This window comes from Pollicipes pollicipes, unplaced genomic scaffold, assembly GCF_011947565.3.
Source record: "Pollicipes pollicipes isolate AB1234 unplaced genomic scaffold, Ppol_2.1 Scaffold_2555;HRSCAF=2994_pilon_pilon_pilon, whole genome shotgun sequence".
NCBI classification, from domain to species: Eukaryota; Metazoa; Arthropoda; class Thecostraca; order Pollicipedomorpha; family Pollicipedidae; genus Pollicipes; species Pollicipes pollicipes.
This window is the reverse complement of record NW_023596136.1, coordinates 7,816,704-7,844,410: the sequence shown is the minus strand read 5'-3', so window position 1 is coordinate 7,844,410 and position 27,707 is coordinate 7,816,704. Positions and strand designations below refer to the sequence as shown.

Sequence of the window (27,707 nt, the reverse complement as noted above, 5' to 3'; positions counted from 1 at the left end):
GACCCCCACAAACTCGCCTGACTCGACGGTCGCGCCCGACATGCGCGCCGCGTCCTGACGCATGTGTTCTCGCCATCGCTGATGGCTGGGGGAGGGATGTTGCTGGCGGCGGCGAGGTAGCGGTGTCCGCGAGTGGCCTGGCGGAGTCCGCAAGCGGGCTGGCGGAGTCCGCAAGCGGGCTGGCGGAGTCCGCAAGCGGGCTGGCGGAGTCCGCAAGCGGGCTGGCGGAGTCCGCAAGCGGGCTGGCAGAGTCCGCGAGTGGCCTGGCGGAGTTCGCAAGCGGGCTGGCAGAGTCCGCAAGTGGCCTGGCGGAGTCCGCAAGCGGGCTGGCGGAGTCCGCAAGCGGGCTGGCAGAGTCTATGAGTGGGCTGGCCACGTGCCACCATCCAATATCCTACGCGATGAAACGTATCCTATTCCATCACATCTTTGAGTCATTTAATGCTGACGAAATATCTAACGAGTTTATCGGTGTGTTTGGAGACATTTGCTGAAAAATACGCCAGATTTGGTGTGACCTTTATCCGTATTTGGTAGCACATGTTTGCTGGGAGGGAGGGGCGAACCATGCGAGTGGGCGACGGCGGCGCGGCGCCAGCAGTGGTAGCGGGCGTGCGTTTGTGGGCGGGGGCACACTCGGTTTTCATATTCACAAACATAATCGTCAGTGGTGTTACACCTTCGTCTGTGATCGTCGTCTCTAGTATTTCAAGTGCCTCGTGGTATGTGATTGTCAAGAGGCTGTTGACCGGCTCAGAAATAATTTGCGATACTTCGCTCTTTAGCGACTGGCAAATCGCGGTTCCATTTTGAACGTAATGACGGCTGAACAGAAGAGAAATGGACTTGAAGTGAAGCCCGTGAAGAACGGTCACGTCAAGGGTCACGCGACACATAGTCTCCATAATGGGGTAAGAATGAATGTGGATATTTTATGTCTGCTGCTATACTCTCATTCAAACAATTGCCTGTACACTGCGATAGTAAGTGCTAATGTCATCAGCAGTATGTTCAGTTTGCTTGATTAGGTATGTTGTTTGCCCATATTGATTCTTGGGTAACACTGATGCAGGCCTCACACTAAGTAAAGTGGTCTATGAGCTAAGTCTAGCAAGCAAATGATACAAAAAGTTATCATTTCACTCACCAGACACTTATGAATTTCTTCTAGCACCTTCATATAGCTCCACAGCCTATATAATGTCAGTTAATTGCGTTTTCCCTCACGTCTGTCGCCCAATCCAGTCTTCACTCCAGGGTGTAGGAATCGGCGGTGCAGCTGCCAGCTGATTGTAGTGAACTTCGCTAACACCTCCAGCTAATTGTACGATGACGTCATAAGAGTACTAGATCACTGCTGCTACTGGTGACAGTTTCGTACGGTGACTGTTAACAAACTGTTAACTGTTAACAGCTTAGAAACTGTTAGCAATTTCATAGGGGACCGCATGTGTCTAGTAGAGGATCCAGAGAGGAAGTCACAGCACCAAGGCTCTTCTTGTGGCCCCAAGAGACCCATAGACCCATAGAACGGGAGCAGTTTTTAGCAGGTCCTAGGCCCTTAGGCCCTCAGGCGACCGATAGGAGTCGCAAGCGACAGTGAAATACCAATGAGCAGGCAAATATACTTATTCACTGATTAAGGGAGGAAAGTGAAATTTTGAGGCTCATTATGCTGTCCGGGAACCGCTCTTGCTAGTGGCCCTATATGTCATTTACCGGGTTATCCGATCCGTAAGGAGTCTTCCACGTTGTCATCGTTTCTTTGCTTTGACTCGGTAGCCCTTACGCTGTTGTCTGGGCAGCGATGCAGGGAAGAAGAAGGGCACAGCGGCATGAACGCATTCTCCCGACCCGACTCGCATTGCCGGACTCTCAAATGCCAGCCAGAGAGCCCTTTCCGTCAACTGCCCCCCCCCCCCCCCCCGAGTCGGTGGGATCCCCTATGTCGCTCAGGCAGCATCAGTGCCGAACAGTCAGGCCCGCGTCGGTGGGGACCTGAGGACCAATTCGCTAAATAAGCACAAGACTGTGGCCCGTGATTTACATTGGTTTGGCCTCTGAGCCCATGACCCGGGTTGGCCAGAACTCCACAGAGGGCCCTGTGTTGGCAAAGTGCCGCGAATCGACCGGAGCAGTGGCAGAGGGTGTCTAAAGAGAGGCCCAAAATACCCATCGAGGCTGGCGATCAAAGGCCCGAAAGAAAGGGTGAAGGGCCCGAAGAGCTGGCTGTAGGTCACATTCGGGCTCCCAGCCCGTTGGGCCGGGACTTCAGATGTCAACCAGATGGACCCTTGCATCGGTTGAAATCGTCCTGGGGAATGTGCGCCTCTAGTCCGGCCGGATATCACCGGCACCCAACAGTTAACTCCGTGTTGGACTCAGCTCAGGGGACCATTTCACGAGGAGCAGCGAGGCCGGGTACGCGATTTGTATTCTATGAGGCACCTGAAAAATGAGGGGCCATGTGTTGGTCAGTGGCCAACAGTGGCGAAGAGCGGGACTTCCGTCGGCAAGTCCCGCCTGGTCCCGTCTGATCCCGCACGGTCATGTCAGGTCCCTTCCGGGTCCATCCGGTCCCGTCTGGTCTCGTCCTGCCTGGTTTCCCCTTATTTGGTCGGTTTTTCCCCCGGTTCTGTCTCCATTAATGATGCTATATCTGGCTCTGTCTGATCCGGTCCGACCCTGTCGAAGTCTGTGTGGTCCCATTCTGTCCCACCCGATTCTTTTCAGTCACTTAAGATACTGTTCCATGCTGTCTGATTCCGCCCGGTCGTTTTGTCCCGTCTAGTTTGGTCCGGTCCCATTCGTTCATGTCCAGTTCGTCCCAGTAACTTCTAGTCGTATCCCATTCGGTCCCGTCTGGCCGCATCACATTTTGTCCAGTTCCGCCTGGTCCCGCCCTGTATGTTCCACCCCGTCCGGTTCCTTTCAGTCATGTATGGTCCCTCGGATGCCGTCTAATCCCGCCTGGTTATGTCTGATCCCGTCGGGTCCTATCTGCATCCGTGCAGTCTGCCCGGTCTCGTCTTGTTCACCCAGTCTTGTCTGGAACGCCCGGTCTCCCCTGGTTTGGTCTTTCCTGTCGGGTCCTGTCCGGCCTCGTCCATAGGGTGGCCTTGTCCTATCCATCTCGGCCGTTGCCATCCGGCGGGATCTCATTTTCATCTCAAAGATCATGCAAAGTAATCCATGGGCCTTCTCCTACAGCACACAACTTTCAATCATTGTTTGCTGTGTGACTGGTAGGGACCGCTTCGTGACGGGATGCGCCCAGGTCCCATCCCATTGACTTGCTGGCCTTAAACACGCAAACTATCGCTGGGGCGGCAGTGATTTTGTGGCTTTGTGACGTCAACGTACGATCAGCTGGAAGTATTACCGAACTTACCACGATTAGGTGACAGCTACACCGCCGGTTCATACGCCCGGTTGTAGACATCATGAGTGATAGACGTAAGGAAAGACGTAATTCACTGGCATTGTATGGAACCTAGAGCTATATGAAGGTGTGAGAGGAATTAATAAATATCTGGCGCACGTATTGGTGACAATTGTGTATGGCTTGCTTGCTGGGTTTAGATGGTGCGCACTGTTTTACCTAGTGCAAGGCCTGCGCCGGCGTTGCCCAGATTTTATGTTGCTAGCAATGTCTAAGTGACATGTTATGATTACCAAAAAAGCAACAACAACTATGTGGGATGGCTCACCTGTGGGCTGATTATGTTTAGGTACTTGTGTGCTTCATGTGCAGCATGTGTTGCAGTCTGAGTAACTTGTTGTGCGTAGTTTGCTGTAAATGTTAGACAGTTGAGTTGTGAATATATAATGATGCTTACATTGAAAATTGACAAACCTTTTGGGTAAACGATTTTGCTAGTGACAGTTCTAGCTGTGCAGGTACTGAGTTTCATTAGTCTACAATTTTATGCACATTGACTAAAAATATGCTTCTCACCACATTGGAATGTCTGAAAATACTTCTACACAGTTCCGTTTTAAACACACGCTAATGACAGTGCTTTTAGAATAATATTTTCATATGGATGCTCTGGTTTGGTTTGGGCTAGAGGCAGGTCATTTTTTATCTGTTATTTAGCTCACAATATAAAATTAAATGGTACATGAAGGTCAAAAAGGTAAACTTGATTTACCATGCAGTCATCTCCTTCAGATCAAGATGGTAATACTAAAAGCTGCATGTTGACTTACTGACTATGAATTTTTTTTACAAAAGATACCACAAAAGGGAGCTGATGAGTGTTGGTCACCTAACAGTACAGACATGATTTGTTACATATGCGAGCATGAATTATGCGATTTTTGACAAGATTTGTCATGGCTGCAATATTTTGACATTTATATGGCCTAGCGAAAGTTGGTCAGTATGAATAATTATAGGATGTTTAGTTGCCTTAACCCTGCATTTAAATTTGAAAACAGTGATGGGATGAAATTGTGCTAAATTTTCTTAGAAATCGTATCTATAACTTCATTGAAATGTGTTGCTATGTGCTTCCTTAGTTAGCCTGAAACCAAGTGCCTGTTATTTCTCATTACCTGTGTGCCCAAACCAAATTCTGGTGACAAATTCACAGGTCTATAACCTGTGAATTGTAAGAAATCAAACTTACCATTGTTATTTTTTTGCTGCTCAGGTTTTTAAGTACAAAAAGAAGTTAAATCTATTCCCACATGCTGATGTCTTTCCAACAAATAAGTACAATATTAAGCAAAGGAATAACTAGCCGGCTATTTGTGTGTCAGACATTGCCTTGTTACATGTAGGATGCTTGCTTTCCAAGCATGAAAGTGCAACTGTGGGAGTTTTCCAATGCAGGTGATCATTGAATGCAGAGTTGGCTTGGCGGACGCGCGTTTCGCAATAGGTCAGCTGGTCTGACCCAGCCGGCGCAGCTTCCCCGCATTCCGACCTTGAGCGCCGCCGCAGCGGTGGCAGTGGCGGAACCGGCCGCCTTCCTCCGGCCCGGCCGCCCACGTGCTCGCGGCGGACCTGTCTGGTGCCCGCGTACTGCAGCGGCGGGTAAGCACCCCGTTTATGGAAAGGGGATTGCTCACGACGAGGGCCGTTGGGTGCTGTTTTGGCGTCCTAGGACATTCACAGCGAGTCCCTTGTGTGACCAAAATACCAATGGCAGTCGGGATTTTTGTTATGTCGAAGGGCTTAACGTGGAAACGCTCGGCAGAACTGGCACTGGGCTCTTTGGCTAGGAATCCGCCAGCTAATGCAATGGAAATACTCATCGTAATCTGCTTGGCGCATGATAGAAGAGCGTGCTGATGCGGCTTACCACGCAGCTCGAGACGCTCGTAATGCCGGTTTAGTGCAAAACACGCCGGTGTGAATCCTGCAGATCAAGCACAAGCTCGTTACGTAGCCGGATGCCATGAGCTCGTGATGCAGCTACGCGCCCTTTTGAACGGCGCTCAGCTGTTCAGAGACGATCGAAATGATTCACAGAGCTTTGGAATGTATTCCGAACCACGCCTCCGGACGAGGCACTGCACTGCCGTTGTCGCGAGCGGGCGCACGCGCGTGGCAACAGACCGCGCTTGCAGGCGCCTGTTTCTATGCGGTGCCGCCGGGGCCTCCGGCTTCTGGTTCTGGCGCCATGGGAGTTCGTGCGGTGCGCATGACGCAGAGGTCGGCCTGGAGGGCCGTGTTTGGCGCCGTGTCAGGCGCGGGGCCGGCCGCAAGACGCCTTGCGCTGGATCGGGCTGTCCAGTAGTATGGCGCTGGTGGTGGTACTGTTAGGTGGACCGCTGGGCCGCTTCCGGGCCGCCCACCGCTTCCGTCAGATCGCTCTCATACTGTCCGTTCCTCCTGTCGGACCCCTCCCGTCCCGTCCACCGCTCCTCCTGTCGGACCCCCTCCCGTCCCGTCCACCGCTCCCGACGGACCCCTCCCGTCCCGTCCACCGCTCCCGACGGACCTTTCCCGTCCCGTCCGCTCCTCCTGTCGGACCCCTCCCGTCCTGTCCACAGCTCCCGAGGGACCCCTCCTGTCCCGTCCGCTACTCCTGTTGAACCCCTCCCGTTCCGTCCGTCGCTCCCGACGGACCTCTCCCGCCCCGTTCACCACTACAGACATCACCACTAGACACTGGGTTTGGTCGATGCAGGATGGGTATCAGCTGGACGAACCGCGCGAATGTGTGCAGACGACGGAGGGAAACGCTGCCGATTGCCCTTTCTGTGGCCGCCCCACCAAACCGGAGTCCAGCATCCGTCCGCTTACTGAAGACGGATGTGTGGCGTGGCGGATGTGGCTGGGTGGGCGGCTGGTGCGACAGGCGTAGGTCATGGTAGCGCGGCTGCGTCACCCCGCACGACGCCACGGCCCGCGGGTGGCCGCAGTGGCCACCCCACACGGCCCGTCAGTCAATACGCCGCCGCCGTCCGGCTGCCGGCCGGGAGTGGTCGATGACCCAGTGGCCGCGCGGGACACCGCTGCCGGTGCGGCTGGCGACTCCCCACCGGCGCCGGCCGCGGGTCGTCGACTGGGTTAGCGGGCGGTCAGGGCCGCCGCCGGGGCCGGCAGGCACCCGCCGCGACCGTCGCAGCGCCGGCCGGTGCAGCGGGCCCGGTCTGCTGCCGGCCGGCCGGTCGATTAAGCGGCACGACGCTAATGTCATGGGCTTTGCAGCGGGCGTTGTCATTGGAGACGACGGAAACATCCTTTGTTACCGACTTTTTGGGAGGCTGCGTCAGCCCGCGGAAATGCCGCAGTCAGCGAAACCTGATTGTCGTGTTGAAACAGGACATTCGGACATTTCTACGGCGATCACTATCCCACAACTTCTCCTCGAAGTATTATCACGCATTTTGTCCCCACAGTTTGCCAGTTTGAAGTCACGTGATGTATAAGGCAGCTTTGGCCGACGTCTTCGGGTCCCAGAAGCGCACGCGCGCAGCAGAACGAATTGAATATAGATTTTTCATCCAAAATTTCCGACGAACAACATGTTTGTTTCTGTCCGTGCCCGCCCTATTGTAAAGCACCTCCGTCCGGCGGTTGGTGCGGCAGCGCGCGCCGGCGGAGTATCCGAGGACCCAGTCCGGCCGGGCCGACCAGGCTCGTCCCAGTTAGCGGCGCTCGTTCGGCACTGTGTACGTACGCCGCCACGATCCGTCCAGCGCGTGCCGAGTTCGTCCAGCGTGCGTGCCGGGCACGTCGAGCCGAGCTCGGCTCCGCAACAGCTGGTCAGCGACGCACCGGTGCTTGGCTCTAGGATGGGGTCAGAAATACCGCGCTCTGCGCTCGCTCAGAAATACCGCTGTTTACTGAGATGTCACTGTTTAGGGCGCCGTTGGACGCCGGGTCCTTGACTTCGGCGTGCTATTTGTACAGCCGTGGACCGGTGCGTTGGGGGTTAGCGTTTTGACGTTGAGCAGGTGGTCCTGAGGCGGTCTGCTCGGAGCGTCGCCTCCACCTCAAAGGCCTGATACTCGGTATCGGGCTGCTGTTCATTTCAATGACCCCATCACGGCACTCGGTCAGCAAGGCTGCAAGCTGGTACGCAGTCGATCAGCGGCTGAACGGATCGATACCTAACCCGACGGTTATTAAACGTCCATTCGCACCCGCGCCTTCCTGTAAAACTGCTGCATCGATCCTCGTAAATGTCACTGCGCTAGTAGATTAATGTTTTTGGGAACGGTTATCGGTCGTGGTTCCGATGCTTCCGTCCACTACGCAGTGTGCTTTTCACCTGCGAAAATTGGGTTAAGTTCATCGGACATGAAAGCTGAGAGTGCTGGCAAGATGAAGGCGATCAAGTAACCCCGACTTTATTTGAAGGCTCTGAAGGATGTGAAAAGCGGGCAAAACATTTGTCTGTTCCGTGCGACAGCCGTCGATTTTTCGCGGGTGATTGGAGACTTTCATGCACTCTTTAATCGTGTTCGATGCATTCTTGCCCTAGTTTTACGGTTGTGGGTTGATGCATCGTGGCCGGCTGGTCGCATTATCTCGCGTGGAACCTCGGAAGATGCGTCCTGTACTTTCCATCAGGAAGGTACATTGCCACGCAATGAATGGGGTTAATCATCTTTTTATGCGTTTATGAAATCCGCACTTTAGTTTGTTTGATAACTGAAAGATTTGTTAACTGTGATACGACCAGGGAACGTGATATTAAAGCATCGCGTCCGGTTGAAAACAATCCGTCCTGTTCATTAACATCTTCCTTTCTGTTCGAAATGCAATTTAGATGAACTAAGAATTGCCGCCGTTGCCGTTCCGTTAAATTGAATTGAGTTGTTGGTGTGTACTTCGGCAAATGAGTATAAGTTCATCTTGTTTTATGAAGCCAGATGTGTAAAACATACCTCCGTTTAGCCTTCCAGAAGTTTTAGTTAGTACGCTGCTCCTCAATATGACTTTTCTGGACTTGATCCGTAGTTACGTTGTCTTCTGCCAGTGGATGGCTTATGAGTACCTGGCCCTCCTTTGCGAAGTAGTAATTTATCAACCAGAGATCCTCGGCCTGATTCCACTCCCGGGAAACCAGAGGTCCTCGGCTTGATTCCACTCCCGGGAAACCAGAGGTACGTGACTCGCTTCCACGCGGTGCCTGCCGTCCTTGCCAGAGTGAGAGGCAGGCGACGCCATACAGCCTGAGCGGTTGAATGCCGCCCAAAGCCACAATGGCATGACATGATAACGTCAAAATCCCACGAGACTGTAGTACACTGCCGTGGCTTTGGGTGCGCGCTATCGATCGTACCAAACACGGGCTCAGTAGGACTTGTTTCGTGCATCTTGAACCCACCGCCCGGCATGAGCCGATTCCAACTCTTTAGACCTTAATAGATCAGCGCTTTTGCCAGGGGCCGCCCCGGACCAGGTTTATCATTGTGTTCGCTTCTCCCTGGCTCCGGACTCATCGGGACGGCGCTTGAGCAACTTTGTTCTGGTCGTCAGTGACATAGTCGTACCTGCTCTTTTGCCCGGCTCTGAGAGCCAGAGTCTGTGCTATTCCGCTGCCGCAGCCAGCGGTCAGGTTTGGACAGGTTCGGTCTGCCCCTCAGGCAGCCTAAACTGTTCTGCATTTTCAGCGTACATGGCAGTAGTGGAATGCAGGGCTCAAACAGCTCCCGTCCGTGTGAGCTACTTTTGCCGTGCCGGCGGCCGAGCTGCTGGCCAGACGGACAGGAATGCCAGAGGAGTTCAGTAGATGGCCGTACGTAAACTAGCCCGCTCCAGTCGTCTTGCGCAGCGGAATGTGTGATGTAAACAGGGCGCCGTTGGCCAGCGCTCCGTGGTCGCCTGCTGCTGCCCGGCTCGCGCGCGTGGGCAGCGGTGCAGCGAGGCTGACGGGGCTTATCAGTGGCAACTGCAGTGACAGCAACAGTGATGCGGACAGCCGATAATCGGAGTTAGATGGAGCGGCCCAACTGAGACAATGGACTGTTGTCCTCTGGCAGATCGCATGGGAGAGGAAAGTCATTGTGGAGCGCGTCAGATGAGGGGCCGCCGTATGGCATACACTTGCCGACACACGCATCACTGGCATTAGCGGTGTTAGCTGTCGGTACGGCCTGAGCCGCAAGCATTGTAATCGTCATCCCATTCCTGTGCGTGCGGCTGTCTGCGCCGCGCGGTTAGGCCGGCGTCCCAACGCTCGGCTCTCACGTCGTCAGCCGGTCACCGCTCTGGCCGTGACCGGCCGGCCGGCCGGCGGGCGGTCTGCCCGGACTCCATGTGGCCCAGATCGCGGCATGTGTGATCGGTCTGCCCGGACTCCAGGTGGCCCAGATCGTCGTGGCCATGTGTGATCGGTCTGCCCGGACTCCAGGTGGCCCAGATCGCGGCATGTGTGATCGGTCTGCCCGGACTCCAGGTGGCCCAGATCGCGGCATGTGTGATCGGTCTGCCCGGACTCCAGGTGGCCCAGATCGCGGCATGTGTGATCGGTCTGCCCGGACTCCAGGTGGCCCAGATCGCGGCATGTGCGATCGGTCTGCCCGGACTCCAGGTGGCCCAGATCGCGGCATGTGCGATCGGTCTGCCCGGACTCCAGGTGGCCCAGATCGCGGCATGTGTGATCGGTCTGCCCGGACTCCAGGTGGCCCAGATCGCGGCATGTGTGATCGGTCTGCCCGGACTCCAGGTGGCCCAGATCGCGGCATGTGCGATCGGGTGTATTTTGGCTGTCAACCGGGCCGGGCTGCGAGGCCGGCCCACTCTGGCCGCCGGTTCGGCTGCACTATATCTGCCAGCCACGCCTCGGCTGGCCGAGCGCCAACTCAGTCAGCAGTGCTTGCTCGTGCAATCGGCCGCTGGAACCGATTGGAAGTGTCCAGTGGCCACATGGGCCGCCCGGTTTTGGACACGTGAATCTTACATGGTCGGCATGAGCCGCACCGTCCGGTTGTGGACGTGTGGATCTTGCATGATCCACATGGGCTCGTGAATGATCTTGCATGGGCTCGGCCAATAGATCACGGTGCCCATTGTGTTAGGCCTTGTTTGCCCTACCCCAGCATTTATAAGCATTCCGTCCGTACAAACCGTGTCTGCATGCAGGAGCTGAGCGTATCAGCACATGTCCGTGGGGTTGCTCCTGGGAGGAGTTCTGTTTGAGGTTCATTAGTTCCATTCAAAGCAGCTATTCCTTGCCTGTTTGAATCGGTCGTGGACAACATACATGTCTAAGCGCATGCGGTACGGAAAGCGCTTAGCTAGCCCGTGTCTAAGCGCATAAGCGCGTACGGAAAGCGCGTGTGGTAGAAACACAGCCTGAGAGTTGAACTAGTGTCGTCCGACAATGGAGCTTGACGCCCGTAGTTTCATCGGTAAGATGGCGTGAGTACCACCACTATCTACACCGCTATCGGTTGGTTCAGGCTACCTAACCAAGTGACGACAGACTTGTGTACGTGGAGACTTCCTGTTGCTTTGAAGGCCCTATGTATTATTCGGGGATCACTCCGTTGCGTGTCGTTGCAGACATCGAAGCGTGGCGCAGATTAGTGCTGATAAACTCTGGAATTCGCATGTTGGCAGGATTACTGACTGCAGGCAGTAATTGCGGTCTGCGATTTGTTCAGTGCAAACGCTAGTAATATGTGACGATTCCTCTGCGTTTCGATTTTGTTGTATTCAAGTATTGCCACTATTTTCGCGAACAGAGCCTTGCTGAAATAAATAGCGTATCTATTAATCACACTTAGGAATTGGCTTCGTTTTACTTTTTGCGTTTTGGAGTGTCTCCTGTTCGGAAAGCACGATGAATGGGTTTTACACTGTTGTACGCGCTAACTTGGTATTCTGAATTGCTGGGTGCAAAGCGTTGGACACCCATTTCCGACCTCCCACTTAAAATATGGCAGGAGCGCTCGCCACTCCTGACGCTGGAGAGCTCGCCACCCCTGACGCTGGAGGTTACATGGCGTCTGATTGCGTGCTGTAGGCAACGTCACGACGACAATGCATTACCTGAAGGGGTGTGAAACCTGTTTATTGTGGCTCACGCCGCTAAACACACGAAGCTGATGCGACGGGCTGCCTGTCAGCTGCACAGCGCCCGGCGCACAGCTCCGGGGCTGAGTGTACCGCTGTCTACAGGCGCCGCCACCGTCGCCGCCGGCCCGGCCGCGACCCAGCTCCACAGAGAAGATCGAGGAGTGTACCCTGTGGGTGGCCTTCATCACCTACCTGGCCTACTTCATCCTGGTGACGGTCGGCTACGTCAAGGAGTTCTTCTTCCCCGTGCACCAGAAGGAGAAGGACAGGCAGGTGGGCACGGCCGCCGGCTGCTCTGCGGCGGGCCGAGAAGACGCCGGCTGCGCCACGGCGTGATCAGGGTTGCGGTTCTGGCTGGCCTGGCAGTGTGATCCGGACACGGCGATTGTTCACCGGTCGACCCGGGCAGACGGAATACATTAGGCTGTTGTTAGCGCCGCGTATCGCGGTTTGTCGTATCACGTAATGCGAAAGCTGAGCGATAGTGATCAAGGTTGCATCTGAATGCGTGAGTGACAGGGGCTGAGCCATTACGTCCCATTACGACCAGTGCTCACAAGCGAGACTACCTCAGAAATGGCACGCATGTTGTTAAGTCTTGTCCTTCACGATTCTTGTCGCTACGTATGTTTAGTGCACTTGCACTACCACTTCGTGTTGATCTGCCAGTGATATGCATCGCAAGGCCCCACCAAGAGCTTGTGCATTCTAAAAGGATATCTTCTATCGTTCTCCATCATCCCTTGGCCATACAGCCCCAATTTCCATCACGTACTGCTCTCCATAATCCATTTCAAAACACCTGTGAGCTTTGTGCCCATTGAACACGACGCAGGTGGCTCTGCCCCGCCAGCCTCCCACGTGCCCTCGTCACCGTTCTGTGAAGCCTGTGGCCGTCCGCGCCGCCGTCCCCGCGCTGTGTGCGTCACGTGCGCGTGCCGTGCGATGCGTCACTCGCACCCGGTGGAGTTAGCGACCCGCTGCTCCGGCGCAGGGCTACACGCCGCTGTACTCGAGCTTCGAGAGCTTCTACATCCGCAACGTGTACCGGCGCATGTCCGACTGCTTCAACAACCCGCTGGCCAGCTGTCCGGGCGGCGAGATTGACATCCAGGTCCGCGAGACGCTCGACTACGGCTTCAGTTACAGGTGGGCGCTGTGGGCGGGCGGCGCGCCCCGGCGGTCGCTGCGCTGCTCGGGCGGGGCCGCACTCCTCTGGCAGCGCCGTGTTCGCGCCGGTGGAACGTCAAGTCTTGCCTTGCCGTCGTAGGCTCACGTGTTTGGGCTTGAGCTCCGTGTGTGTGTTTCTGCCCACCGTCATTGCATGAGCTGCCTCACTTCTGGTCGAGAAGTAGCACATGCTGTGCTTTCATCGTCATGCCGCGTGTGTTTGAAGTTTGTCGGTCCGCACGCCGTCGTTGGCCCAGTAAGACTTGACTCGTTGAGCGGCCGGCACAGGACGACGCTGTCGGACCGGGCTGGGGTCGGCTGCTGACCGTGCGCCGCACGCCGGCCCGCCCGCTCGTCTGCGGGACGCGGCGCGCCATGCTCGGCTGACCTCGGTCGTTATCACGCCGCTCCGGCGCGACACGGCGCTTAGCCGTCGCGGTCGTCATTGATGAGACATGGCGTGTCGGCTCGCGTGGTCGCGCGCTGTACCGGACCCGTCCCCGGCTGGGATCCGTGGCCCGACGGTGCGGTCCGGCTGCCCCACCGCCCACCGTGGAGGCGGGCACAGCGCGCCGCCGGCTCACCACGCCGCCCTCCCGGCACGGAATGCCGCCCGAATTCTGAGCACGTATGCGAGACGCGGTGCACGCGGATAGATCCGCAGCACCACGTCGACGCAGTGGCCGACCTTCACACGCGTGCAGACTCGCAGCTGGAGCAGGCTGCTGGCGGCGCTCGGCTCGGCCGTGGCCTGGCTGGAGCCGCCCGCCGCGTGCGGAGCGGTCGCCGGCGCTGGGAGGGAGGGGCAGCCGCCGACCGGACGCTCGGTGCAGCTGCACCGGCCAGACGGGCGCGCCGCGGCCGCCGGCGGACATACACACACACAGATAAGGCGACGACTACGGCCGCTAATCGCGCGGCGCGGCGACGTCACGTGACCGGCGGGCCGACGATCGCGGCGCCGTCTCGTCCCGGGCGTCGCCTCCTCGCTCGTCTGGGAGGAACGGCGGGTGGGCGCTGTGTGGCGGTGCATTCGCGGGGCCCGCAGGTGGAGAGTCGGGCCCAGCGGCGTAACGCTCACCAGCCACGTTGCATGGAGATTATGGCCGAGAGTCTGTCTCGGTCTGTCTGCGACGGCGGGCCGCCGCGCAGCAGCGGATCCCGCGCCCACGCTTACCGCACAACTGGACTCGGCGTCATGCCTTTTGAATGTCCCATGCTTGTCCGTGCCGATATCTGGACCGGTTAGAGCGCCTACATTCCGGTCCACTCACCCGTGGCTGGGTGGGAGCTGGACGCTTCAGCGCTCGCTCTTGCCGCTGTCTGGGCGGGCTTGGGGTCGGTGGCAGCGACTGTTGAAAAAGTCGGGTGACGTCATCGGGCAGAACGGAGCGTGCCAAGCATTGCGACAGTCAAGTTTTCGCCGCCAAATTTTGCAATTGAGCCATAATTTTTTGGTCAGATGGTGTCCCAGGACTGTGGCAAGAAACACTGGCCAACGTGGGCGGCGATTCCAGAAGCTCGTCCAATCCAGGGGTCCGTAGCAAATTATTTAAAAAAGCGCACATTTGACTATCACAATACAGCCATTCCAGTTCAGTGAATGTCACAGGCCGATCTGCGTCAACATGGCACACTGGCGAAACGCGCCCCTCCCCCCTCCGCTTTGGGCGATTTCCTCGACCTTTGACAGGAGCTAATGCACCGTCAGAGCCGAGCCTCATAGCATGGTGTCGGCGGCACGAACCAGACGCTCCCTCGGCGTTGTCAAAGTGGCTGGTTGTCGTTATCGGTGGCCCACGTTGTCGGCGTCAACTTTGTGGATGATCTCGTTCGTGCTTGGTGCAACGTCACACGCATTTGGCCGTAGCAGGTATTACTTGAGGATGCTTCGCACCAGGTAGCCATAGATCAGCTGACAGCCGTGTGAATGCAATCGTATCGAAGCGAGCATCGCCCTGGGCTGGCCCCGCGAGGCCTTATATAAGCCGTGTGGCCGACGAAGCTGTGATAGGCGACAACAGCTCAAATCTACCTTCAGACACCGCACAAAGGCTATATTTTTACACCTTTGTGGTCGTCGCCGCTTTGAGTGTCAGCCAGTGCCGGTTTGTTTTGAAACTCGTAAGTAAGTCGCAAGGGCCCGAAAATAATGATGGAAACAATGCGATGTGCATTCAACCGCCCGCGCTCGTGTTTGTGTGTAACAGCGTATGCCGCGTATGTCTGTGGAAATATAGCCGTTTGTGTGAGACCCACCTTCGCGCCATTAGTCCGCGGCTGTCAGGGGCACCGGGCGCTGCGGCCAGGGTCGGGGCGGCACCACCTGGTATCGCCTGCCGCCAGGTCGATGCACTGTCGACCCGTGTCCTGTCTCGCGCGTGCTGCGTGCCATGGCCCGCCTGCGGCCAGCGCGGCTCGCGGGCCGCCCGTCCCGCGTTCATACGGCCTCGAGCTGGGCTCCGAACGGCTGGTGCCACCCCCGCGTGCCGTGCGTCTCAGCCACGGCACGGTCTCAGTGACCGGCCTTGTGTGGATCCCTGTGCCGTGACCGTTGTCCGGACTCCTGCACCCCCAGTGGCACGCGCCACCGCCACATGCTCGCAGCGTGTTGCATAATGTCCCACGCCCGGTGTTTCGCGCAGGGTGTGCCGTAATCCGAGTGAGCCATGCGATGTGCTTAGTCCCGCGCGATGAGTCCCCTGCGCCCCGAGTCCCGCGCGATGAGTCACCTGCGCCCCGAGCCTGCGCGATGAGTTCCCTGCGCCCCGAGCCCGCACGATGAGTCCCCTGCGCCCCGAATCCCGCGCGATGGGTCCCCTGCGCCCCGAATCCCGCGCGATGAGTCCCCTGCGCTCCGAGTCCGATAAGTCCCCTGCGCCCCGAATTCCGCGCGATGGGTCCCCTACGCCCCGAAAAAAAGCCCCGCGGCATGCCGCGCCGTGCGCGGCATCAGTCGCAGGCGACCGGACGCCGCGCAGGTCAATCGATGCGCTGCGCGTGGACCTTACGTCACGCTGTGACGACAACCGGCTATTGCAGCCGGCCTGGAGCGGCGAGGCAGAGGCGGTGGCGGGAGCCAGGGGAGGGGGAGGGACAGCCGGCCTGGAGCGGTGAGGCAGAGGCGGTGGCGGGAGCCAGGGGAGGGGGAGGGACAGCCGGCCTGGAGCGGCGAGGCAGAGGCGGTGGCGGGAGCCAGGGGGAGGGGGAGGGACAGCCGGCCTGGAGCGGCGAGGCAGAGGCGGTGGCGGGAGCCAGGGGGAGGGGGAGGGACAGCCGGCCTGGAGCGGCGAGGCAGAGGCGGTGGCGGGAGCCGGGGGGAGGGGGAGGGACAGCCGGCCTGGAGCGGTGAGGCAGAGGCGGTGGCGGGAGCCAGGGGGGGGGGGGAGGGACAGCCGGCCTGGAGCGGCGAGGCAGAGGCGGTGGCGGGAGCCAGGGGGAGGGGAGGGGTAGCATGCGGTCACTGACACCCAATCCACTCGGCGCCGCTCACGTGCCGCGGGTCGGATGGGCAACGGGCCGGGCTCAGTCTGCAACACAGCCCCCCTCACCCTCCCCCTGCCGACGCGCCGTGTGTATTTGTACGTGCCGGGCTGTAGACGAGGCCACTCGGTGGGGCGGGCGGACCCGGGCGGACGCACGCCACTAGGTCACGCGCGCGCGGGGTCCGGCCAGCCGGCGGATCAGGGCTGGGCCAGCGTCGCCCGGGGAGGTCCCGAGGAGGTCCCGGGGTTTCCCTGTGCGGCGGCGCCGGCGCTAGCGCCGCCGTGGTGGTTTTGGCGTTCGGAACGAGGATGGGACCGTGCGAGGCGTATAATAGTCGAGTGGTGCACGGCTGTGGCTGCGCTGGATGGGGTTGAGGACAGATAGACAAATCGTGGGTCAGTCGCTGGCTCTGGCTGGAACTTTCGAAAAGTTATGTGTCCATTGATTGGGCGATGCTGGTGGTGCATGTAGTTATTTAAACGGTCTGGAACGGCGTTCGAAGCATACGTTGCGAAATTGCTGGAAATAACTTCACCATGATGATGTCAAGCTCCACGTGCGCGTTCCATTGCTCTGGGACTGATCACGAGTTGCTGGTATGGGGACCGGTTTCGTAGAACTGATAACCGCTCAACGAGCATTCGGTTCGAACCGCGTCCTTGACGACACGGTCGTCACGTTTTGACGTCACGTCTGTGGGGACGCCGTTGCTAGGAAATGGCGTCACACGGCCTCGGGTGGCGTGAGGTGTGCTATCGACAAATGGAAGGGGGAGGGGGCGGGGCTGCTTGAAACAACTGACTCATCGTCACATACTCGCGTCGCGAATGAGACTTTCGAGATGGAACGGATATCGCTGACGTCATACATAGTGCTGCTGTCGTCGGTAAGAGAGCCATCCAACCCGTGAGAGTGGCAGCCATTGGCGGCCCGTGAGAGTGGCAGCCATCGGCGGCCCGTGAGAGTGGCAACCATCGGCGGCCCGTGAGAGTGGCAGCCATCGGCGGCCCGTGAGAGTGGCAGCCATCAGCGGCCCGTGAGAGTGGCAGCCATCGGCAGCCCGTGGGAGTGGCAACCATCGGCGGCCCGTGAGAGTGGCAGCCATCGGCGGCCCGTGAGAGTGGCAGCCATCGGCGGCCCGTGAGAGTGACAGCCATCGGCAGCCCGTGAGAGTGGCAGCCATCGGCGGCCCGTGAGGGTGGCAGCCATCGGCGGCCCGCGAGGGTGGCAGCCACCGGGGTGATACTGCGGACCACGTCACCGTCTGCAGTCGGGCTTCAAGCCTCGTCACGAATTGTCTCGCCGATGGGCGGTGGGGCTGCGAAATCCCATCTGCGTCTCTCTGCGGCTCATGCGGCCGGCCTTCCCGGGCGGCCGCAGGGGCGGGGAGGCTGGACGCCGGTGCCGGCCGGAGCCGCACGTGGTTAGCGTCGCGCCTTCTCGTCCGGGGCTGACTCAGCACGCCGGCCCCCGCCCGGCACGACGCAGCGAGGTCCGGCCGGGTCCGCCGCCGGACGCCCCGGCCGCAGACCGGAGCCGCTCGGGTGGCGCGGTCGCCCGCGGGCTGCGGCGATTCGCCGGGCCCCGGAGCATGGAGCGGGGTTTGGGTCGCGCGATTTACACTTAAACACGCATTGATGCTGCACTTGAAGGTGTTCAAATTTGCTAAAATTAGACTTAGATATATATGTCATGGTTATATTTTGTGACAATGTATATATATATATATATATATATATATATATATATATATATATATATATATACATATATATATATATATATATATATATATATATATATTCATGTGTGTGTGTGTGGGTGCGTGCGTGCGTGTGTGTGCGCGTGTGTGCGTGCGTGCGTGCGTGCGTGCGTGCGTGGGGGGCGTGTGTGTGCGTGTGCGTGTGCGTGTGCGTGTGCGTGTGCGTGTGCGTGTGCGTGTGTTGTGTGTGTGTGTGTGTGTGTGGTGTGTGTGTGTGTGTGTGTGTGTGTGTTGTGTGTGTGTGTGTGTGTGTGTGTGTGTGTGTGTGTGTGTGTGTGTGTGTGTGTGTGTGTGTGTGTGTGTGTGTGTGTGTGTGTGTGTGTGTGTGTGTGTGTGTGTGTGTGTGTGTGTGTGTGTGTGTGTGTGTGTGTGTGTGTGTGTGTGTGTGTGTGTGTGTGTGTGTGTGTGTGTGTGTGTGTGTGTGTGTGTGTGTGTGTGTGTGTGTGTGTGTGTGTGTGTGTGTGTGTGTGTGTGTGTGTGTGTGTGTGTGTGTGTGTGTGTGTGTGTGTGTGTGTGTGTGTGTGTGTGTGTGTGTGTGCGTGTGTGTGTGTTTGTGTGTGTGCATATTTGTATATGTACGTGTACACATGTATTCATATTACTCTACGTTTGTAATTCTTTTTATTTGATCCATTTGTTGATTTAACCTGTTATACTTATATTTTGAGCACTAAGTGATAGTCGTATATCCTGCTGCCTGGCATTAGACCGGCCAAAGATATAACATCCCTTCCTCTCCACCTCCCCCCCCCCCAAAAAAAAACATAACGATGCCATTCATTGGGTTTCGATCCACACTCCAGAGTTATCCACGCACGTACAATCCATTGCTGAGCCTGAATACCTCCACATACTTACCGTTGAGCAAGTCATGATATGTCCGACGCTCTTGAGGCCCCAAGATACCTCAAGCACTGGCACTTGGCAGCAATGGCAGCAAGAACAAAATATGTTCAACGATTGTTCGCTCGCTGATGATGGATTTCCAATCGTACAAATCCGTACGATTAGTATGGATTTGCTGACAAAATTAAGGTGTGTTGCATGTGTAGTGTGCAGGCTCCTTTGCTGCGTCTCAGACCAAAACATCCGCGGTGAGGTGTTTCGAGAACGAGTTTTCCAAGGTCTCAAACCAGCAAAAGCACGCGAGACGCCGGCCTTGCCAGGAGCTCAGCGCCGTCCGCCGTCGTGTTTACGGCGCGATGTTCAGGAGGTGCCGGAGCGCCACGGGTGACGTCACGCGCCGGCGCCCCGTGCACCGCCGCCGCCGACGCCGCCCGCCGTCGGGTCGGTCCGAAGCGTGACGAGCGCGCGCTCCGTTTGCGTGGAGCACGCGGTGCAATATGGACTGGTGGGGGCTGCATGCGTTTGTCGCTCGAGCGCAAAGGGTTCGTGGCGTGAGTGTGGGTACTCACTACGGTCTTGCGCAAAGCCATAGTGTAAGTGCATACATATCCGCGCCGCACAGGTCTTTTACGAGGTGTTCCATCATCTTAGGTCACCCACTTGTGTGCCGCTCACCGTGTGTATGTCTGGAAGCCGTGGGTATGGCTGCGGCGGGAGCTCGGGATTTCCGCCGGCTCCAGCTGCGACGTAGCCACTAAAGCCCTGTTTTCTGTGTGCTGGCTTTCTCCCGTCCTAGCCCCAGCTCGGTCGCATCGCCCACGGACGCCACGCAGCTCGCGCGGGACGATTTTTGCTGCGAAAAGTCGCGTGCCCCGAACGAGAGGGGCTATGTCGTGTCACTGCCGCGCCTGCCGGCTGCGGCGCTTCGGACGCTTCCTCTGACCCGCCGCCGGCCGCCCTCAGACGCACGGGCGCCCTCAACCGGTGCACCAACTTCGGCTCCTACAACTACCTGGGCTTCGCCGAGAAGAGCGGACCCTGGACCGACTCGGCCGAGCGGCTGCTGCGCCAGAATGGCGTCTCTTCGTGCGCCACGCGGCTCCAGCTGGGTATGTAATCTTTGGTGTAGTGTATAGCTCCTGGCGCGGTGTGTAGTTACCGATGCGGCGTATAGTCCCGACGTGGTATATAGTCCCCGGCGCGATGTGAGTCCCCTGCGCGATATGTAGTTCTTGGCTCGGTATGTAGTCCCCGGTGCGGCGTGAGTCCCCAGCGCGATATGTAGTTCTTGGCTCGGTATGTAGTCCCCGGTGCGGTGTGAGTCCCCATCGCGATATGTAGTTCTTGGCTCGGTTTGTAGTCCCCGGCGCGGTGTAAGTCCCCTGGGCGATATGTAGTTCTTGGCTCGGTATGTAGTCCCCGGTACGGTGTGAGTCCCCAGCGCGATATGTAGCTCTTGGCTCGGTATGTAGTCCCCGGTGCGGTGTGAGTCCCTTGCGCGATATGTAGTTCTTGGCTCGGTATGTAGTCCCCGGCGCGGTGTGAGTCCCCTACGCGATATGTAGTTCTTGGCTCGGTATGTAGTCCCCGGTGCGGTGTGAGTCCCCTGCGCGATATGTAGTTCTTGGCTCGGTATGTAGTCCCCGACGCGGTGTGAGTCCCCTGCGCGATATGTAGTTCTTGGCTCGGTATGTAGTCCTCGGCGCGGTGTGAGTCCCCTACGCGACATGTAGTTCTTGGCTCGGTATGTAGTCCCCGGTGCGGTATGCAGCCCGCCCCCCCCCCCCCCCCCCCGACTCGGCGCTTATTGTCGTCATCGTTTGTGTAGCTTGCGGTCCGTTATGTACTCCCCCAATCGACAATGTGCGTCAGCATTGGTCTACGTGTTCGTTACAGGCTGGTTGTTTACCGACATCGTTTAAACGTTATGCAAGGACGTCTTCATTAACTGCAGCTTGACATGCATTGGACTTGATTTGGGCGAGGTTAATGGTGGCATTGCAGGCGACTGTAGTGACTGTGTTGTGACCCGCAACATGATATGCATTGGACGGGCGGACCTGGCTTTCCACTTAATGGTTTTTTTGTGTTGCGACTTCGACAATATGCAAGTCGCTGCAGTTCGAGCGTGAGAACAAGCTTACGTGGTGGGCTGTGGCCGCGAACAGCCGGCATTGGGGAGTGGAGATTCCAAAGGTTGAAAATGTACGAATGGTAAAGGCGGACTGGACCTGATGTGTGCGTACATCACTGAATCGGAATGTAGAAAACATTAGGGGTGTCGACATTGGCACCAATGTAGCATTTCGTTTATCGTAAATGTGAGTGGGGAGCATACCTCAAAGCCTGGATGGGGCCAGTTTCCGCGGTGATGAGACGCATTGATACAGAAGCACCGCCGATTCCTGTGTCTCGTGTGACCCCCGTACTGTTCTCTTCGATTGAGAGCAGTGTCAGGATAGCCCAGAGCCCCGTCGTGACCCATATCGTCGCCTCCCTCGGACAGGCAGTCAGCAGTGCCAGCACGACCTAGAGTCGCTGGTGGCCGAGTTTCTTGGCGTAGAGGAGGCCGTGACGTTCGCCATGGGCTTCGCCACGAACGCGCTCAACATCCCGACGCTGGTGGGGCGCGGCTGCCTGGTGCTGAGTGACCAGCTGAACCACGCCTCGCTCATCCTGGGCCTGCGCCTCTCCGGCGCCACCATCAACGTCTTCAAGCACAACGGTACGGCGGCGCGCAGCCGTCACGGCAGACGGTGACCGTGACTGTGAAGTGATCCGAAGCTGCATTAGTTTCAAGTCTAAATCGCTGGGCCTTACAGTCACTGTGTTAATGGATGATTTGCGTGCGCAAGCATCCCGACCGTTTGACCACGCCGCCCGCGCTGTGCCGATGGCGTGGCTGGCACCGCCTGCGGCGGGGCGTCACCGGGGACTGCTGACCCGCTTGGTACGCCGCCCTCATGGGTGGCCTTGAGACGCGCCGACTGCCGGCGCACTCCCGCCGGACGTGCCCCGTTGACGTGCGATGTCACGTCGTAGACGTGCACGACCTGGAGCGGAAGCTACGGCGTGCAATCGTGGAAGGTCATCCGCGCACGCACCGGCCGTGGAAGAAGATACTGATCGTGGTCGAGGGTATCTACAGCATGGAGGGCTCCATCTGCCGCCTGCCCGAAATAATCGAACTCAAGAAGAAGTATAAGGTGAGGCGCTGTTCGGTACCTCTGTGAGGGAGTGCTGCGGTGAGGCACTAGCCAGTACCTCTGTCTGAGGAAAACCCTGTCGCATCGGCGATAAGGAGGAGACTGGTGGATAAGATTGAAACTCGCGTGCAGCCTCTATGCCTATCGCTGGAAATTTGTGGGACTTCCCCATGTCAATTAGGCCATGGATGACGTTATCGCCCGAGGGTCGTGTTTGTGCCGCGCAAGACATCGTTTGTGCTCACAATGCCCGGATTCAGCTGTGCCTCCGCGAATGTTCTGAGCCTCGACAGTGGCGACGACACCCGCCCGGCCGGCCTCGGCTGGGCGGCCCCAGCTCCGATGGGCTTGCCCGCCTCGGACGTCCGTCCTCATGAGAGGGCAGAGTCGTGCGGCATGCCCACCGGATACGTCAGCTACCCTCGGAGGGCGGGGGCGCCGCAGCGATCGGTGTGCGCGCCCTATCAGATAGGGCCGTGTTTGTCGGCGGGTTCAGCCCAGCGCGACCCAGTTGCTGGGTGTGATCTGGGCGCCGGCGCGCCGCCGCTCACGACTCGTGACTCTCGTGCGAGGCTGTCCGTGACTGGCTCATGTTGTCGCGTCGGCGGCTGGTCCACAGCCGGGACTCATCTGCGTCTCAGCGGGGCTAATGATAGCGGGCGGCGCGCCCTGAAACTCCAGTCAACAACAATGGTACCGGGCTCGTGCATGATGGCTTACGGCGATCGTTGGCGGCGGATTTAGATGAAATACGTACGTCATAAAGCTGTTTATAGGTCCTGTGTCGTCGCTGACTGACTTGCCATTCAGAAGAAGAAAATACCTTCGAAACTGAGGATTAACGACTGCGGTTGCGGCGCCGACTGATCGCCCTGTGGCTAGATAACTTAAGGGATGGTCGGGACGGGTTTTCCAAAAATGTGTGGTCCAAAATAGCACATCCATCCCGCCGCTGTGCCTCTTGGTGGTTGTCTGGCGCGACAATACGGGTCTCGCGTAAACGTTCGTACTTGTGGCTGCTGCCCGAGTCATTCCCCGTGTCCAGAATCACCTTCGCTGGTGTCCACGCCGACCTTGGCCGCCTCGCGCACCTGCATTCCCACACCTTTGCCATTATTCAGGCGCGGCACCTGTGGCTGTACCCAGTGTGCCCTGACCTGACATAGCCAAGCGTACCTGCGTCTGTACCGCTGTGTGCGACCCTAGTCTGGTCTCGCCCTAGGTGCACGTGTGCCTCCGCGTGCCCTCCTCAGCAGCGTACGACCCTGACGCCGCCAGCCTTGCTCGTGCCTCGTTACGCTCCCCTGACCTGACCCGCGCCGGCCAGGCGTACCTGTACCTGGACGAGGCGCACAGCATCGGAGCGCTGGGGCGCTCGGGCCGTGGCGTCACCGAGTACTGGGGCTGTGACGCGCGCGACGTCGACGTCCTCATGGGCACCTTCACCAAGAGCTTCGGCGCCGTCGGCGGCTACATGGCCGGCAGCAAGGTGGGTGTGATGGCCGATAGTTGGTACGTCGTTAATGACGTCAGAAGGTGGAGAGGTGGGTGTGGTGGCCGATGGTTGGTACGTCATCAATGGCGTCAGAAGACAGAAAGGTGGGTGTGATGGCCGATGGTTGGTACGTTGTTAATGACGTCAGAAGGTGGAGAGGTCGGTGTGGTGGCCGATGGTTGGTACGTCATCAGTGACGTCAGAAGACGCTTTTGTCGCGCCTGGACGAATTGCTGATTACGCTCTCGCCGCGCCCTCTCGATGAAGTCGGCAAGCAAATGACGGCGCTCTTTGTGCCGTTGTTAACCGCTGTTGTACATACAACTGGCGGCTGTTTCAGCCGTCGAGTGTGCTGAGTAGCGCATTCCGACGGTTATTAGTGTGTGTGTGTGTGTGCATGCGATGTGGGCGCCTCTTGACGAGGCCCTGTTGGTTAGCGCGCCGCGAGCTCTGCCGTGACGTGACGCTGCGTCACGTGCTCCCGACGGTGACGTGTCCGTCTGCGTCACACTGCGTCAACTCTGACCTCCTCCCGCCTCCCTCCCGGTAGCGGCTGATCGCACACGTGCGCCGGCACAGCCACAGCATGCACTACGCGGCGACGCTACCGCCGCCGGTGGCCGGCCAGATATCGGCTGTGGTGCGCGAGCTGATGGGTCGCGGCGGCGGCACCGGCCTCGGCCTGGCGCGCATCCGGCGCCTGGCCGACAACACGCGCTACTTCCGCAAGCGGCTTAGTCAGATGGGCTTCATCCTGTACGGCAGTGACGACTCGCCGGTGGTGCCGCTGCTAATCTTCCTGCCGGCCAAGGCGGCGTGAGTGTGCTGGACGGCGGACCCCCCCCCCCCCCCCCCCCGGTGGCCCTGCTCGGGGGCGGATGCCGGCCGTAGGGCCTCTGGGGTTGCGGGTCGGCACCTGAGGAGGCGCCGCTCTCAGAACACGAAACACGGCATCGCATTGTTCGCGCTCGCTTTAATGACCTCCCTTGGCCAGACGACTGGACTGCTCGCCTGACGTCGAGAAGGCGCTCGTTCCCGCAGCGTTGTTTTGCTCTGAGCTTCTCAGGTGCCCGCACGCTCCCTTAACGGGGGAGTGCGGGTGGAGGAAGCGGGCGGGACGCCTGGCGCGGCTCCCGCGCTTCCCTGACGCGCGGGCGGTGGCGGACTGTCCCCTAACTGGGCGATCACGTGAGGCGCGGCTCCCACACCGTGAGGCCAGGGGTGCGCCGGCAGCTCCCGCCCCTGGCGCCAGCTCAGCCGGCAGCTTCCGCTCCCGGCGCCAGCTCAGCCGGCAGCTCCCGCTCCCGGCGCCGGCTCAGTCGGCAGCTCCCGCTCCCGGCGCCAGCTCAGCCGGCAGCTCCCGCTCCCGGCGCCGGCTCAGTCGGTAGCTCCCGCTCCCGGCGCCGGCCCGGCTCAGTCGGCAGCTCCCGCTTCCGGCGCCGGCCCGGCTCAGTGGGCAGCTCCCGCTCTCGGCGCCGGCCCAGTCGGCAGCTCCCGCTCCCGGCGCCAGCTCAGCCGGCAGCTCTCGCTCCCGGCGCCGGCTCAGTCGGTAGCTCCCGCTCCCGGTGCCGGCTCAGTCGGCAGCTCCCGCTCCCGGCGCCGGCCCGGCTCAGTCGGCAGCTCCCGCTCCCGGCGCCGGCCCAGTCGGCAGCTCTCGCTCCCGGCGCCAGCTCAGCCGGCAGCTCTCGCTCCCGGCGCCGGCTCAGTGGGCAGCTCCCGCTCCCGGCGCCGGCCCGGCCCAGTCGGCAGCTCTCGCTCCCGGCGCCGGCTCAGCCGGCAGCTCCCGCTCCCGGCGCCGGCTCAGCCGGCAGCTCCCGCTCCCGGCGCCGGCTCAGCCGACAGCTCTCGCTCCCGGCACCGGCTCAGTCGGCGGCTCCTGCTCCGGCGCCGGCTCAGTCGGCAGCTCCCGCTCCCGGCGCCGGCGCCGGCTCAGTCGGCAGCCCCCGCTCCCGGCGCCGGCTCAGCCGGCAGCTCCCGCAGCTCCGCGCCTGGCAGCGCTGCTCATGTGATGCGTCACTCGCGGCCGTCAGCACGTGACATGCATATCACGCGCGGTCTGTGGGCCGGCGTCAGGGGCGTGATGGGTCTGATTGATGTGGTCATGGCATGTCGGTGTTTGTACCTGGCCGCGCCACGACGCCCGAGCAACATGCGTTTGTCGTTTGTGGCGTTACAATGCCCATTGCAAATGATCGATGTTTGTACCTGACCGCGCCACAGCGCCCGGGCAACATGCGTTTGTCGTTTGTGGCGTTACAGTACCCATTGCAAGTGACCACGCCAGCCGTGCATCGTTTGCCTTTGCGTGCCGCGTACGCCACATACGTTCCTTGCCGTCCGCGTGTGTGGAGCGGAGCTAACGATGGAGCTGGACTTAGTGTCGGCTGTGCAGCGTTTTGTTCGTGTTCAGTCGGTTCGTGCTGAGTAACGTGTTGCTCACGTAAATCTGAGCCTATCGTTCATCGCACTCCCCGTTCGCAGCGTGTGCTCGTGATGGAGCGTGGCGGCTGTGCGTAGATGGTACCCGCTGTGTTGCGCCTGGCGTTTGGTGGCCGGCTGTCGTGTGCCGTCGTGGCTGTGACCTGACTTAGTGCGCGTGGACCGCAGGGCGTTCTCCCGCGAGCTGTTCAAGCACAACATCGCCACCGTGATCGTGGGCTTCCCGGCGACGCCGATCCTGACTGTGCGCTGTCGCTTCTGCATCTCGGCCGCCCACACCAAGGAGATGCTGGACAAGGTGCGGGCCGCGCGCCTCGCCACCGCCGCTGCCGGCGCCGGCGGACTTACGCGGCCGGCTGGAGAGCTTGCCATGTGGGACCACAGTGCCGATGTCATTTGGCTGGATGTGCGTCGGATGTTTTGTGGCGATGTTCGCCGGATCAGAGTCAGTGCGAAGCAGAGTTTTGCGAGGATCTTTATATATATATATATATATATATATATATATATATATATGTATAGATATATATATATATATATACATATACATATATATGTATATGTATATATATATATATGTATATATATATATATATATATATATATATATATATATCCGTGTCACGCCGCTTCGGCGCGCGGCCTCCGATGACAGCCTGGCCCTCTATTGGCCAGAAGGAACGAAAAGCGAGCTGTGTCTTTGGGTGCGAACGCAGTGCGCATGAAAGGAGGTGCATTCAATGTACGAGGTCGCCAGCTACCGCAATAGGCCTTACAGTGGCGTTTAGCGCCTGCTGCTCGTGGTCCGTAACTCAATTACCTCGGCGGCGAACTCAATTCACCACAAACGTCGTGCAGACTAGCGTACCGGCGTGGGGCATTCATTGGCTTTCAACGTGCCGTGACTGGACGCCACACGCGCGCCGCGGCCTATTTGTGGCGCTCCGTGCCGTTCGCCAGCTCGGGTCAGGTGCACGCTTCACGCCTCGCTTTGTCCCTGCTTGGCAGCGCCGCTGGCTGACGACCGATGGGCGTCGTCCCCCTCTGGCCGAGCGTGTTCACCAGCGGCGGCTGCTGACGGGGTCGTCTCTGTCCGGCAGATTCTGGAGCTGATCGACAAGGTCGGGGACGAGCTGGAGATCAAGTACTCGCGCCGGCCTCGCTCCAACGTCCACATCGAGTACGGCCGCTGCTAGCGGGCCCAGAGCGGAGCGGCCGCCGACCGTGCCGGTCGTTCGGAGCGGTGGGCGTCAGCTCGGCTTCGAGCCGGCTGCGCCGCTGGGTACCGCTCGGCTGCCCACCTATTGTGATACTGCGGGTAGGCGCAGCTGAGCTGAGGCGGCGGGAACGCCCCTTGCGCGCGGCTTTCTCCTGGCGCATTGTCGCCGCTGCCTTCGTCTGTCGCGTGTTTGGGCGGGTGGCGCCCCGGCCCGTTCTGTCGTCCGCCCTGCCCCGCCGCCGCCGCCGCCGCCCGTGCCGTGCCGGTCGTGTGCCGGTGCACCGATGCGGCCCTGCCCCCGCTGGACGGGCGGAAGCGGCGGGCCGGCCGCGCCTCTGCCTCGCCTCTCGCCGCGTGCGCCTCTGGGCTCCTCCAGCGGCCGTCGTCCGGCCTGGAGCGGCGGGCAGACTGGCCAGCCCGGCCTGGGCGTCCCAACATGCTGCCTTACCGTGCCTGAGCGCGGCACGGCCTCGGCCGACCGCGTCTGTCCAGCCGCTGCACAAAGGCTGCTTGCGATACCCGTCCGTGCCTCTGTGTGTGGGGGGGGGGGGGGGGGCAGGGGGGACACAAATCGGCCAACTGCCGCTGAGTAT

At 59.3% G+C, this 27,707-nt stretch overlaps 1 protein-coding gene across 1 annotated transcript; it reads left to right on the top strand.

The window, feature by feature from the left end:
* Positions 1-615: 615 nt before the first annotated feature.
* LOC119103889 (serine palmitoyltransferase 2) lies at positions 616-27,373 on the top strand. Its single transcript, XM_037227576.1, has 10 exons — positions 616-911; positions 11,594-11,764; positions 12,486-12,640; positions 19,719-19,864; positions 21,262-21,480; positions 21,798-21,961; positions 23,289-23,450; positions 24,007-24,272; positions 26,064-26,193; positions 26,996-27,373. The coding sequence occupies exons 1-10, from the start codon at positions 819-821 to the stop codon at positions 27,089-27,091; spliced, it is 1,602 nt and encodes a 533-aa protein (XP_037083471.1). The 5' UTR covers positions 616-818; the 3' UTR covers positions 27,092-27,373.
* Positions 27,374-27,707: the final 334 nt, after the last annotated feature.

Excerpts from the sequence above, each read along its gene's own strand:
- LOC119103889 (XM_037227576.1), top strand. The coding sequence starts at position 819 with ATGACGGCTGAACAGAAGAGAAATGGACTTGAAGTGAAGCCCGTGAAG. Across the intron at positions 21,962-23,288 it reads AACTCAAGAAGAAGTATAAG|GCGTACCTGTACCTGGACGA; the intron begins GTGAGGCGCTGT and ends CGCGCCGGCCAG. Across the intron at positions 26,194-26,995 it reads CCAAGGAGATGCTGGACAAG|ATTCTGGAGCTGATCGACAA; the intron begins GTGCGGGCCGCG and ends TCTGTCCGGCAG.